Source organism: Cicer arietinum, chromosome 7 (assembly GCF_000331145.2).
Source record: "Cicer arietinum cultivar CDC Frontier isolate Library 1 chromosome 7, Cicar.CDCFrontier_v2.0, whole genome shotgun sequence".
Classification (NCBI taxonomy): Eukaryota; Viridiplantae; Streptophyta; class Magnoliopsida; order Fabales; family Fabaceae; genus Cicer; species Cicer arietinum.
Genome location: NC_021166.2, coordinates 55,191,764 through 55,205,099, shown reverse-complemented (window position 1 = coordinate 55,205,099; position 13,336 = coordinate 55,191,764). Strand labels below are relative to the sequence as shown.

General features: G+C 29.7%; 1 protein-coding gene across 1 annotated transcript; it reads left to right on the top strand.

Annotated features, from left to right (window-relative positions):
- Positions 1 to 3,120: 3,120 nt before the first annotated feature.
- CAHDZ12 (homeobox-leucine zipper protein HDZ12) lies at positions 3,121 to 4,720 on the top strand. Its single transcript, NM_001365216.1, has 2 exons — positions 3,121 to 3,621; positions 4,081 to 4,720. Exons 1-2 carry the CDS (start codon positions 3,145 to 3,147, stop codon positions 4,444 to 4,446), a joined length of 843 nt encoding a protein of 280 aa, NP_001352145.1. The 5' UTR covers positions 3,121 to 3,144; the 3' UTR covers positions 4,447 to 4,720.
- Positions 4,721 to 13,336: the final 8,616 nt, after the last annotated feature.

Genomic DNA, 13,336 nt, shown 5'->3' with positions numbered 1-13,336 from the left:
ATAGATGTTTTAGACGGTAAGTTTTGTTTGTGTATTTGTGATGATGTTCAATTGTTCACATCACTATTAGTTGACAACCTACAAGTGTCAAGATTTTTGTTGCAAGAAGTTGGAAATGAAATCTAGAACAGAAACATATATAATCTTCGAGATTTTCCCTTTTTGTCCTCATAGTTACCTTTGATATTAATTATTATTTTGCCAAGAGGTAAATTGAAAAGATCTTTATAGGATATCTTATTAAAATGCATTTTTTCATTATGTTTGGGTACATTTATTTTCACTAAGATAACAAATTGGCTTAGATTGAATTGAAGTATAGTGTTGTCTTTTAAGATCAAAGTCCAAGCATAGATTTTTCTATCATGTTTCTGTACATTTTTTTAGTGAGGCTAATAATGGTTAGACTTATTGTTAGAAAACTAGTAGGTTTTACGTATAGTTAATTAGTTAGTGGAGTTACTTGTAACTCCGTTGTGTTTAATAATATCTTAGTTTAGAGGACATATTGTGTGGTACTTAAGTCCAATTGTGTATCTTATTAATATCTTAGTAGGTGGCTTTAATCAATTATTTACACTTTAGTAGAACATCTTTTTGTTGTAATAGATGTTTTAGACTTTAAGTTTTGTTTGTGTATTTGTGATGATGTTCAATTGTTCACATCACTATTAGTTGACAACCTACAAACGTCAAGATTTTTGCTGCAAGAAGTTGGAAATGAAATCTAGAACAGAAACATATATAATCTAGAGATTTTCCCTTTTTCCTCATAGTTCCCTTTGATTTTACTTATCATTTTGCCAAGTGATAAATTGAAAAGATCTTTATAGGATATCTTCTTAAAATGCATTTTTTCATTATGTTTGGGTACATTTATTTTCACTAATATAACAAATTGGCTTAGACTGAAATGAAGTATCGTGTTGTCTTTTAAGATCAAAGTCCAATTTCTTCTAAAGATTAGACTATATGTTTCTGTATATTTTTTTAGTGAGGCTAATAATGGTTAGACTTATTGTTATAAATCTAGTTGGTTTTACTTATAGTTAATTAGTTAGTGGAGTTAGTTGTAACTCCGTTGTGTTTAATAATATCTTAGTTTAGAACACTAATCATTTTGTCAAAATTTGGGTGGGTTTTGTAACAAACCTTTGGCTATTAAGAAGCGTAGGGGGGCCACTTAATTTTTTTTGCTTTGATTGTGTAACAAGTAGATTGGTTTGATAGGAATTGCTAATTTGGCCAGTTAGCCTTCTGAAATTATAATTCATTTATGCAGGCTGCAGATTCTCAAATTTGAACCTCCTCCATCAACATACTCCATCAACATACATACCTAGGCGGCTTTACTCAATTGTGTACACTTTATCGATCCCTCCGTCTCTCCCTCCCAAATCAGTCTTCAATATCTCTCTTTGAAGGTTTAGTTTTCATTACATATATCTGTTTTTGGGTAAATCTTTTTTATCTATTGTTTCTTTTATGGCGATGAAACTGAGTTGGGTGATGAGTCGGAGCTTGCAAATATTGTTAGAGAATACTAAAGATTTATAATAGAATAGTTAACAAAGTGGAAGCTAAAAAGTTGCAATAAGTATGTCTTAAACAAACGCACGGTAGCGTTATTGTCACCGCATCATTATCATTTTGTTAAGTTGTTTACAAGTAACCGATTTAGCCACGGAGTATGATCGGATATATTAATTTTTTACAGTATTAAGTCGGTTGCCGATGTAACCGTGTTGACGGTGTTTCACATATTTACAAAATTGTCATCGTCTCATTTTGTTAACTCGTTTATACGGACAACCCATTTAAATATACTTCCATCTCTCATTTTTTAAGTCTGGTGCCACGTAAACGACTTAAATCTGTTGAATTAAAAGATCATTTTTCTACTAGTGTGAATTAACATTGATAGCAATTGGACATGATCTTTTGGAGACAATATAATATGAAGATTTGTTTGATGAATTTACTTCAAAAAATGTTAGAAGAATGACTCTTTTTAAATAGTAAGAAGACTAGTATTAACTTAATGTAGTTATTTACAATTTACTTATTTTGATGAATTTAAATAAAATAATTTTTAATTTTTTTTATTTCTTTATATAAAAATATAATATTTTAAAATAACTTATATTTTTAAAATTATATTTTTTATTAGAACTTTAATTTTTTAGATTCATACAGAACATCAAAAAAAATATTAAAACGGTCCTAATAATATTAATTCTCAAATTATATTATCTGCATGTCGTTTCCGTTTTTTAGGTGCTTTTGTAGCAAACAAAATTTCACACACAAGACTCATGCTAAGTAGTGTTGATTCAATCTAAATAAAATAGTAATACATCAAACTTGACTAGACCCAGAAGAATCCTCCAAGTAATACTATTTAAGTGTATGAGCATTTAACAACATACTTAAATGTAGAGACTACTAATAGTCCAAAAAATTATGAAGAAAGAGTGCACCATCAATGGCATCACCAATAAATAAACTCTACTATTTTTTAAACTAGTGTATAAATAAAATTTTAATGAAGAACGTGATTCATGTAGCCAACACAACTTTCATTAGGACAAAACTTTGAAGTTAAATGGATGTTGACATTGATAATGACCAAATGAATATTAAATGTAGCATTCCCACTTACATAAATCATTATAACTGTGCTTAAACAAAAATAATAAATTCCTAAAAAATAATAAAATAATAAATTATATGCTCACAATATACTACAATACAAAAAACACTATTAAAGCATCAAGCTAGCCAGCCACATACAAGCCAAGCTAAGAAAGATGGCTCAGATCTCAAAACACTGCAAGCTCAGAGTTTATCTCAAAAGCTAATAAATATAATAAATAAAACCGTTTTATTTTTACACACAATTTTAAACACCGTATTTCGACATAGTATATAATTATAAATGTTGGAATTGAGTTTAGAGAATAAGATTTGAGGAGAGAAAAAAAAACAATTTAAAACACAAAAATGTATAAATATATTGCGTCTGTGTTTAATAAATATTTCTTTAGATAAAGTAAATAAAATATACATAAATGTCACTAACTGAAATGGGAAAAAGGAAAAATAGGTAATATTCACAATGTACAGGTGTTAACATGACCAATAATGTTTTTGGATATAAAGGTAGGAATTGATGAGTTTAATCTGATAGATGCATACATATCACAAGACAGAAAAATCATCAAAGTGAGTAAGTTTTTAAATCCTTCAAAAAAAATGTTTGAAACTTTGGAATATAATAGTCAATATACTTATTCATCAGAAGCTGGAGAAGCTAGTCCACCATCTTCTTCCATGAGAAAGAAGAAAAACAAGAACACAAAAAGGTTTAGTGATGAACAAATCAAATCATTGGAATCTATGTTTGAGACTGAGACAAGGCTTGAGCCAAGAAAGAAGTTGCAGTTAGCTAGAGAGCTTGGATTGCATCCAAGACAAGTTGCTATATGGTTTCAAAACAAGAGAGCTAGATGGAAATCAAAGCAACTTGAAAGAGAATATAATAAACTTCAAACTAGTTACAACAATTTGGCTTCAAGATTTGAATCAATGAAGAAGGAAAGACAAACATTACTAATTCAGGTACTTAGTAATTACTAATTGTCATACAAATACAAATTTGTTACTTACAATATCTGTTTAACACCGACATAAGTAGATACATTCAATCTATCCAATTTTGTTATATTATTATATTATGTGTGTCTATGTATTACAATTGTGTCTATGTTTGTATTAATATATTTAATCACTTCAATTTTCTTAAACTATTATTAGACTATGAGTGTCTGCGTGCCACTGTTGTATTTGATGTCTGCATCTTTTATATGTATCAATACACTAATTCAATCACTTCAATTTTCTTAAGTTATTTTCAGATTATTGTTGTCTAGGTATTACTGTTGTGGCTGGTGTATGTATCTCGTGTTTGTTTTCATAGATTACAATGGACTAGCAAACAATTCAATTTTTAATTTTTAATCCATTTTGTGTTAGTTATTAGAAGATAGATACTTATATCATAATTTCAATGTTCAACAGTTGCAAAAGCTGAATGATCTCATAAACAAACCAATAGAACAAAGTCATAGCTCTTCACAAGTTAAAGGAGAAAACAGCATGGAAAGTGAATCAGAAAATGGAAACAACATCAAATGTGAGACTGATGTGAAACAAAATCATTCAATGGAAAGATCAGAACATGATGTACTTGGTCCTCTTTCAGATGATGATGATACAAGCATAAAAGTTGAATACTTTGGACTTGAAGATGAACCTGGTCTTTTGAATTTTGCTGAACATGCTGATGGTTCCTTAACATCACCAGAAGATTGGAGTGCTTTTGAATCAAATGATCTATTGGGTCAATCAAGTAGTGATTATCAATGGTGGGATTTTTGGTCTTGAATGAAACAGAACAACTAAAATTGTGTTCAGGAAATGTTTGCATAATACATGATGTTACATTAAAGCAAGAAAAATAGCAAGGTTTTAAATTGCAGTTATGTTGAGAATCGTAAAATTGCGGCAAAATGATGACAAATGCGGCTACAATTATAGTTATCACGTCGTTGCAGAGACTTCTAAAACTATTATATTGAATTTACAATTGCGGTTGCACACCGTAATTTAAAACTCTGGAAATGAGTTTACCTATTCTTATCTAGAGTTTGCTTAAAGAAGTTTCATCTATAGACTTAGGTGATAACAAAAGCTCTGATATTGTTGATATTCATCAATAATTAGAACAGTTTGCAACTACATTGAGTTTAATTGAAACAAATAAAAATGAAATGCAGAGTTGCATAACCAAAAGGAGATGAATACTTGACAATTAAGGAAGAATTTTCAATTTTTTCAAAAAACTGAAATAAAAGGCGTGCACAACTATGTAATACCGACACTACTGATCGAATATATGTGTTAGTATTCGATATCAACATATTGATTATATTCAATTAAATTTTTTTTTTCAAATTAAAATTGATATCGACATCACAATGTTCGTGTTTTGTGGAGATGATAAATCCTGCACAAACTACACATGGCAATTGGAATTGGAAAAGACATGGTATAATTAGTTGGTAATTAATCAATTTTTGAACCACAAAACCAGTTTCTAAAATTAGTTTTTAATTGACTTCTGAAAACATCATGAAGAATAATAATATATAACATAATAAATAGAATAGAAAGACCAAATTATGCAGTTGAGTTATAAGTTTAAAATGATAAATTTATTGAAAAGAAGATCAACAGTAGTGAATTTATACATGTATCTTATGAAGCTGTATGTTTCATTTTCTGATGACAATTGAAACATGAAAATAGGATCATAGTAACAGCTGTGCCAGTTGCAGGCCAAAATGTACCCCACCCACATTACTATGAAAGAACAGTTGAATTTATGAGAAACAACTACCACAAACAGGGTTTGATCTTACATTATATTGTCTCTTTTTCTTTAGGGTTTTTAGATCTTCAATTTATCACATCGTTCAAATCTCCCTGCCTATGAAATTTGTTCATTTATCAATTTGGAGTCATGTCTCAAATAATATCCAAAACAATATACTTTTATTTTGATAATCGAATGAGTGATACGTTGTCACAGTAATCCTTAAATGTATCGAAATTATAAATAAATTTTTAATATATATTTTATTAGTAATTTTATGGACTAAAAGATTAAACCGATCAGCTAATAATATATTTGATGACTAAAATGATTAAAAATAATAATTATATTTTTAAAATTTTAATATACTATTTTAACTTTCAAAGATTAGAATTGAAACATTAAAGTTGTTGTTTACTCTGTCCAAAACATGACTTGGACTATTGAATTAAATTCAGATATATAAAGTTCATTCTGCCTTAGAAATTGCAAAAATGAATTTGCATGCTGGCAACTTTACCTTCTCAATGTTAGAGTTGGGGTTGAAACCTAGCAAATAACGGTATTTTAAGAATGAAAATGATTATTTTATAAAACTATGATACAATTAATCTTTGATTTTTATCTTACATGCCCTGGCTATTGGACATCCTCTCCACACCTCTAGAGTCTAGAGCATAATCATTAAAGTTTTTGTCAAACACTCAATGTAAATTACCTTTATTATTATTTTTGTTAATGCTTATGCTCTAACAAGACATCCAGGAAGTTGTTAGTGGAATTGTTAGAAGAAAAAATTATATTATTATTATTATTATTATTATTATTATTATTATTATTATTATTATTATTATACCCTTGTCTCTGAACGGGCCAGTATGTTCAACCCAACAAGATGATAGTTCACGTGGGCCAAACTGGACCTATTTGAGTTTGAAAATGGGGCAATAATATTGGACCCGTTAATTGCTAATTCAGATAATGCAAGAGGAATGTACCGTGCACCCCCTATTTTATCTTTCACCCCTCCAATTTTTTTATTAATCAATTTACCCTTTTTTATCTTATATAAAATTATAAAAAAAAAATTACCACACACTTTTCTCACCCCACTTTCGAAAGTTATCAAAAAAATTTCACTATTCGAAAGTTTCAAACTTTCAAAATAATCTAAAGTATGTTTTAATTAATGTTTTCGGAACTTTTGTTAAAAACCAAACCTTTGAAACAAAAATTTACAAATAAAAAATAAAAAACTTTAGAAACTTTTGTTGAAGCTAAAAGTTTCGAAGTTATAGTTTCTAGAAACTTTCAAAACTTTCTTTAAATTCGAAACTTCTGATACACAAAAGTTCAAAACTTTTGATGAAGTTGAGAGTTCCAAAACTTAAGTTTCCAGAACTTTCGAAGGTTTGGATCAATGTGAAAGTTTCGAAGTGAGACAGTTTCGAAAGTTTCAGGAATTTCGAAACTTTCGAAATTTTCAATTTTTTTTTAAATTTGTTATTATTTAAATTTATTACTATTTTTGAAATTAGGTATGAGTAGAGTTGAGGTTCCTGCCTCAAGAAAGAGAATAGATTCTACATACAAATTCATCACCGATCAGGTATTAATATTACTGATAATCCATCACCAATAAATTTTTTATTATAACGATATATTTGATGTTTTATTTGAAACATATTTTGTAGGTATTTCCTTCTCGAGGAGCTGTATTTGAATAGGCAAAAACCATTGGAAGGCAAAATGGAATTTTAATTGTTACCATTCGATCAAATAAAACAATTGGAAAGAGGGGAAGAAAAGAAAAATTGATTTTGGGATGCGAAAGAGGTGGAAGATATAAATCAAAATCAACAGTAACTTGTTCTCATAAGGAAAGTTGTCTGTTTACTCTCAATGTATACCGTTAAGTGTCGGTGAAGGATGGAAAATTAGTGTTCGTTGTGGAACACAATCATGATCTACTCGATACAGTAACTGGTCATTCTTATTTGGGGCATTTAAATGAAGAAGAGAAGAAATTTGTCAATGACATGACAAAGTATAAGCTTACACCAAGATTCATTCTAAATGCTTTGAAAGAGAGAAATGAAGCTAATCTCACAATTCCAAGTCAAATATATAAAGCAAGGAGTACTTATCGATCATCATTGAGAGGTTCGTACACAGAAATGAAGCATCTGTTGAAGTTAATACAACAAGAAAATTATGTGTATTGGACAAGAAGACGGAAGAATTCTGATGTTTTGAGAGGTATATTTTGGACGCATACTGATTGTATAAAGTTATTAAACACGTTTCATTTTGTTTTGATATGTGATAGTACATACAAAACAAATAGATATCAGTTACCACTACTTGAAATTTCCAGTGTCACATCTACTAGTTTGACATTTTTGGTTGAGTTTGCTTATTAGGAACAAGAGCGACAAGATAACTTCATCTGGGCATTTGAAAAGTTACGAAAGTTGTTCAAATCTGAGACTTTAATTTCTAAAGTTATTGTGACTGATAGAGATCTTGTCATGATGAATGCAATTAGTGTTATGTTTCCTACTTCAATACATTTGCTATGTCATTTTCATATTGAAAAAAATGTTGGGGCAATATGCAAACAATATGTGAAAAATGATAGACTAGAAGAAGTAATGGATTTATGGAAAAAAAAAATTGTATATTCGACTAGTGTGGAGGAGTATGATCATCACTTGCAACATTTTGAGCTAGTGTGTGCCGATATTATTCTTTTTGTTGATTATGTGAAAGATTCATGGTTAACACTTTACAAAGAAAGATTTGTCAATGTTTGGACCAATAGAGTGATGCATTTGGGGAACACAAAATCTAACATGTATTTTTAAATTTGTTTTATGATTTGTTTTGATTTGTTTTGTTTTAGAAAATATGATTTACTAGTTTATGTGATTTATTTTAATTTGTATTATTTAATTTATTTGTAGAGTTGAGTCTGCTCATTGGAGATTGAAAAATATGCTGCAAACTAGTTTTGGTGATTTGTGTAAAAGTTGGGATGCTGTGAATATGATGTTGAAGAACACAATATGTATCATTCAATCTTCTTTTTAGAAAACCATCAAGGATGTTGAGCACAAGTATAATTCATCATTCTTTCAAAGTCTACATCACTATGTATCAAGGAAATATTTAAAAAAAATTGACAAACAGTTGCAGAGAGTGAAGATTATAGGTACTGACAAAACAATATCTAGTTGCTTAATCAGAACAACTTATGGATTACCATGTGCTTGTGAGTTGGCAAAGTTGCAGATATCTGGTAATGTTATCCCTTTAGATAACATTCATTTTTTTGGATAAAGTTAAGCCTTGAGAATGAATTCGAGGATGAAGAAACTTTATCAGATTATGACTTTTTAGAAGAGTTAAAAGCAATGAAAGCGTACATGAAGAAACACGATATTGTAAGTCAAAGGTGCATGAAGTTGTATATCCACATACAACATCAATACTTGCATCACCAGAGAAGGTGAGAACCAAGGGAGCTAATAAAAAGAAAAAAGAATTTGATACTCCTCATGAGCCTTCATATTGGGAGTATGTTGATGCCTCTCAAGAATCTGCAAAGCAACCATCTCAACGTTCTGCAAGGCAACCATCTCATTCATCACAATATTCTGCAAAACAACATTTTTACACACATTTTCCTACTTTTATACATCCGTATATTGAGGAGATAATATATGTTGTGGCTGATGGAAATTGTGGGTTTCGCGCAATTGCAGCATTGTTAGGTTGGACTGAAGAATCTTGGCCTTTAGTTCGAACACAATTGGATAAAGAGATTCGTTTACATGAAGACCTTTATGCCAATGTGTTCGATGACAGTGTTGAATCAGTGCGAAATTCATTGAAAATATCAGGATTGGGTGCTCAAGGAAAAGATAAGTGGATGTGTATACCAGACTTGGGTTACGTGATAGCAACACTATATAATGTCATATTAGTGTCATTGTCTCGTAATCTGAATATGACATTCTTTCCGCTAAACAAAGCACCGTCAAAAGAATGTTTACTAGCAATTGGATTCGTCAATGAAAATCATTGGGTACAGGTAAAATGGAAAGACTATTGTAGTGAATGTGCAAAGACATGGGAAATAGCTTGTGCAGCACGTATGAAGCATTGAGAACACATTGATCCATCATTTAGCAAATTATCTTGTATTTCATTAAATGAAGATTAGAATATATCTTGTATTTCATTAAATGAATATTATAATTTAATATATTGTATTTCATTACGTTTTATCATTTACGTTATCATTTACGTTTCATTATCGATTAAATATTCGGGTATACATAACACATTCGATAATCCAAAATCTCAAAAATATCCAAAATCTCAAAATATTCGTGCATACATAACACATTCTCTAATCTTCGTACAAGAGGCTTAACTCACTTAATATGGTATGAATTTCATTAAATGGAGTTACCAAATCTATGGCCCTACGTACAAGCTCAGCTGCTCTACGGTCTCGCTCTGATGGACCAGCACGTGCAGAAGACGGTGGACCAGCATGTGCAGCAGCAGTAGTATGTGGACTCGAAGGTGCAACAGTGGATGGAGGGAGAACTAGAGGATGTGAAACACTAATATACCATGCATAGTAGTCTGCAATGACCTCTCCAAGAAAAGTCGCAACAGGATATAGTCTCCGAAAGGCCTGTACAGCTGATCTCATAGTAGTTTGTCAGACCCAATCTATATTGTTCGACATCGGAGGAACGTCATGCGGAATGCACTGAATACGACCAAACTGTCAAAAACATCGCTCTAACAAATATGGGACTGAGACTCTACCACATCGAAGATATCTAGAAAACATCGAAATCGATACAAACGGATGATTAGCTCGATCATCATCATATGATGTAAACACTACATCCTCGAGCAACAACACATCAAGTTTCCGACGATATGCCATCAATCCACCTTGAAGAGAAAGGTAGAAGATAGAGTTGCTCTTAGAGAAACAAATATTACCCATAGCAAACAGATCCATCAAACCCATTCAGCAAACTCAGATCCATCAAACCCATATCCATAGCTAAAGGATATTCAAACCCATATCAAAGAGACGACCGCATCGGAAAGGTATTTCATTCATCGATTCCTATTTTGCGTTTGAAATTTTGTGTATGAGTTTGGAATGGGGTGAGGTTTGCTATGTTTGTTCATCTGTTTCCTGATTTGTTTAGGCATAAATAGCGCTTTCATTTTATTAAGGGTTAGGGTATTATTTTCATTAAATTATTATTATTTATGTTTAATATAATTAATTATGTTAATTATAAAAATTATGAATACAGTTAACTAATAATAAAGGTCATTTATTTTACATTATAACAATTTTTCACTTATTTACAAAATATATTAAAAAAGGATTATATTTATAATTAATATAAATTTTTTATTCATTTAATAGATTAAGTTAAAGTCCATATATTTTTTTATTTTTGCTATTTTATTCTCGTGGTTATAACTAATTCTATTTCGAAAAAAAAAATCATTTAAACTTGTTTAATATTTAATATCTTTTTTTTAAATAAAATAATAACAAATATTTCATTCAAAATTAACTAGATGTGACATCTTTTTAATTTTTTAGTTATTAGAACACTAATTGTGACAATTTGATAGTTCTAAATCTCATATTCACAAAATAAATTAATAAAATAAAAATCATAAACAAGTTAATCATAAAAATTATTTATATTTTAATCCTAGAGTTACATACTATAAATTAAACTATGTTGTTAGTTTGGAAACTTAATTTAAAAATAAAAATAAAAATATTCTTAAGAGGATTAAATTAGATGTGACATCTTTTTACTCCTTGAATTTTGAGACACGAGTTGTACAATTCGATCGTCTTAAAATTCATATTTTAAGATAATTATTCAAATCGAGCAAGTTTATTTTTTTATGCTTGTCAAAATTAATTTTTTTTAAAAGAAAATAACAAAAAATACAATTTATTTAAAAGCAATCAACACATCCACATTTTCTTCCAAGAACTACGTAGCTTTGATTTCTCCATCGCACCGGGAGATACATAAGAGCAAGATCACACTCTTGTCAAGCACAATAATAAAAACTTTTTTTTTTACTCTTTTAAATACGTTTTTATCTCAAAAAATCACATTTATAAAAAACAATTTATATTCATATTTAATAATAAAGAAAAATAAATATATTTAAGTTGATATAATTTTGCACAATTAATTAAAGGTAACCGTATTTTAACGGATGCCGTAGGGTGCTAATACCTTCCCTACGCATAATCGACTCCCGAACTCAAAATCTGTTTTCAAAGACCATTTTTACATTTTTAAGGTTTCCCAATATTTTCCCTATTTTAAAATAAATTTTGGTTGCGATTCCATTGAATTCGATGAAAACTCGAAATTTTAGGCCGCGACAGCTGGCGACTCCACTGGGGAAATTTAGAGAGTCAAGCCTAACAAATTAATTGTGCATAATATTTTTTTTTTTAAAAACTTTTTCTATATTTGTTTGTTTATTTTTTTCATTTTCTTTATGTGTTTATTATTTTTTTAATAAGTGTTAGCTAACATTATAATATTCTTTTAAGTTAGTAAATTATTTTTATTTTATTTATCTATTTATTTTGTATATATATATATATATATATGTTTTGTTAGTATTATGGATTTATTGAATTATGTGTATTTAAAGCCTACACTTTTATTAAGACACACACTTATGAGTGGAACCTTATACCCGGGTTTGAACAAAACTTAAGTTTAGATTCGAGATTGCGTAGTGGTAGCCTTCTGGATGTACATCCTGTTTGGTTAGCATGAAGATCTCACCTAGAGTTTGATCCTGTTGAGGTTATTGTCGCTTCAAATAGTTTACCTATTGTTGTTGGCAATATTCCAAAATAGGATTATTGGCTCTAGGAACCGTGTTTAGAACCATAGAGCCTCCCTTGTGAGAATTTCACTAAATAAGCCAATAGACTCTTTCATTGTAAGAATATCCATAAAAACCAAAAAAATTATCTCATATATTCAAGAGTTTATGTATATATTAGTTTCATTCATATCTCATGACATTTTTTTCTCTCTTTCTAAGGAAAATAAAACATCATAGCATTTTGCATAAATTTTCAGGATTTTTGGGAAATTATACAAACCTTAGTCACGTGTTATTAAACTGGACAATGGGATCTAAAAAAAGAAAAACTTTACTTTTAAAGTTTAAGCAACCTGATAATATCAATGAAGGATTTGCTATTTCGATTTCTGATCCCCATATTTTCTTCACTAATAATTCGTTCTTGTTAAAAAAATTTACATAAGGCTTATGATTCCCCAACATCCAACTATCATAATTAACTAATTGATTTCATCTTCATTCATATTTTAATGCATACTCATAAAAAGTTAATTAATTAATTAATTTAAAAAAAAAACACAGAAAAATCAATAAAGTTGTTTCTCCGACACCCTTATCGGACTCGTGCAAACTCGAAGATCATGGAAGAACTTGAGCAAAATCCCCATTGTTCAATCCAAATGGTTGGAAAGTCCCCCATTGCTCTTTGATAGGTTGCCCCGGCATTCTTCAATCCAAATGGCATCACTTTATAGCAGAAAGTCCCCCATTGTGTGATGAACGTAGTTTTCTCCATATCTTCGGGAGCCATCTTGATTTGATTGTACCTTGAGAAACCATCCATGAAGGAGAAAAGAGAGAATTGAGCAATGCTATCGACAAGGACATCAATATGAGGTAGAGGAAAATCATCTTTAGGACTAGCTTTATTTAAATCCCGATAATCAACGCACATTCGAACCTTTCCATCTTTCTTTGGAACTGGTA

Excerpts from the sequence above, each read along its gene's own strand:
- CAHDZ12 (NM_001365216.1), top strand. The coding sequence starts at position 3,145 with ATGTTTTTGGATATAAAGGTAGGAATTGATGAGTTTAATCTGATAGAT. Across the intron at positions 3,622-4,080 it reads GACAAACATTACTAATTCAG|TTGCAAAAGCTGAATGATCT; the intron begins GTACTTAGTAAT and ends AATGTTCAACAG.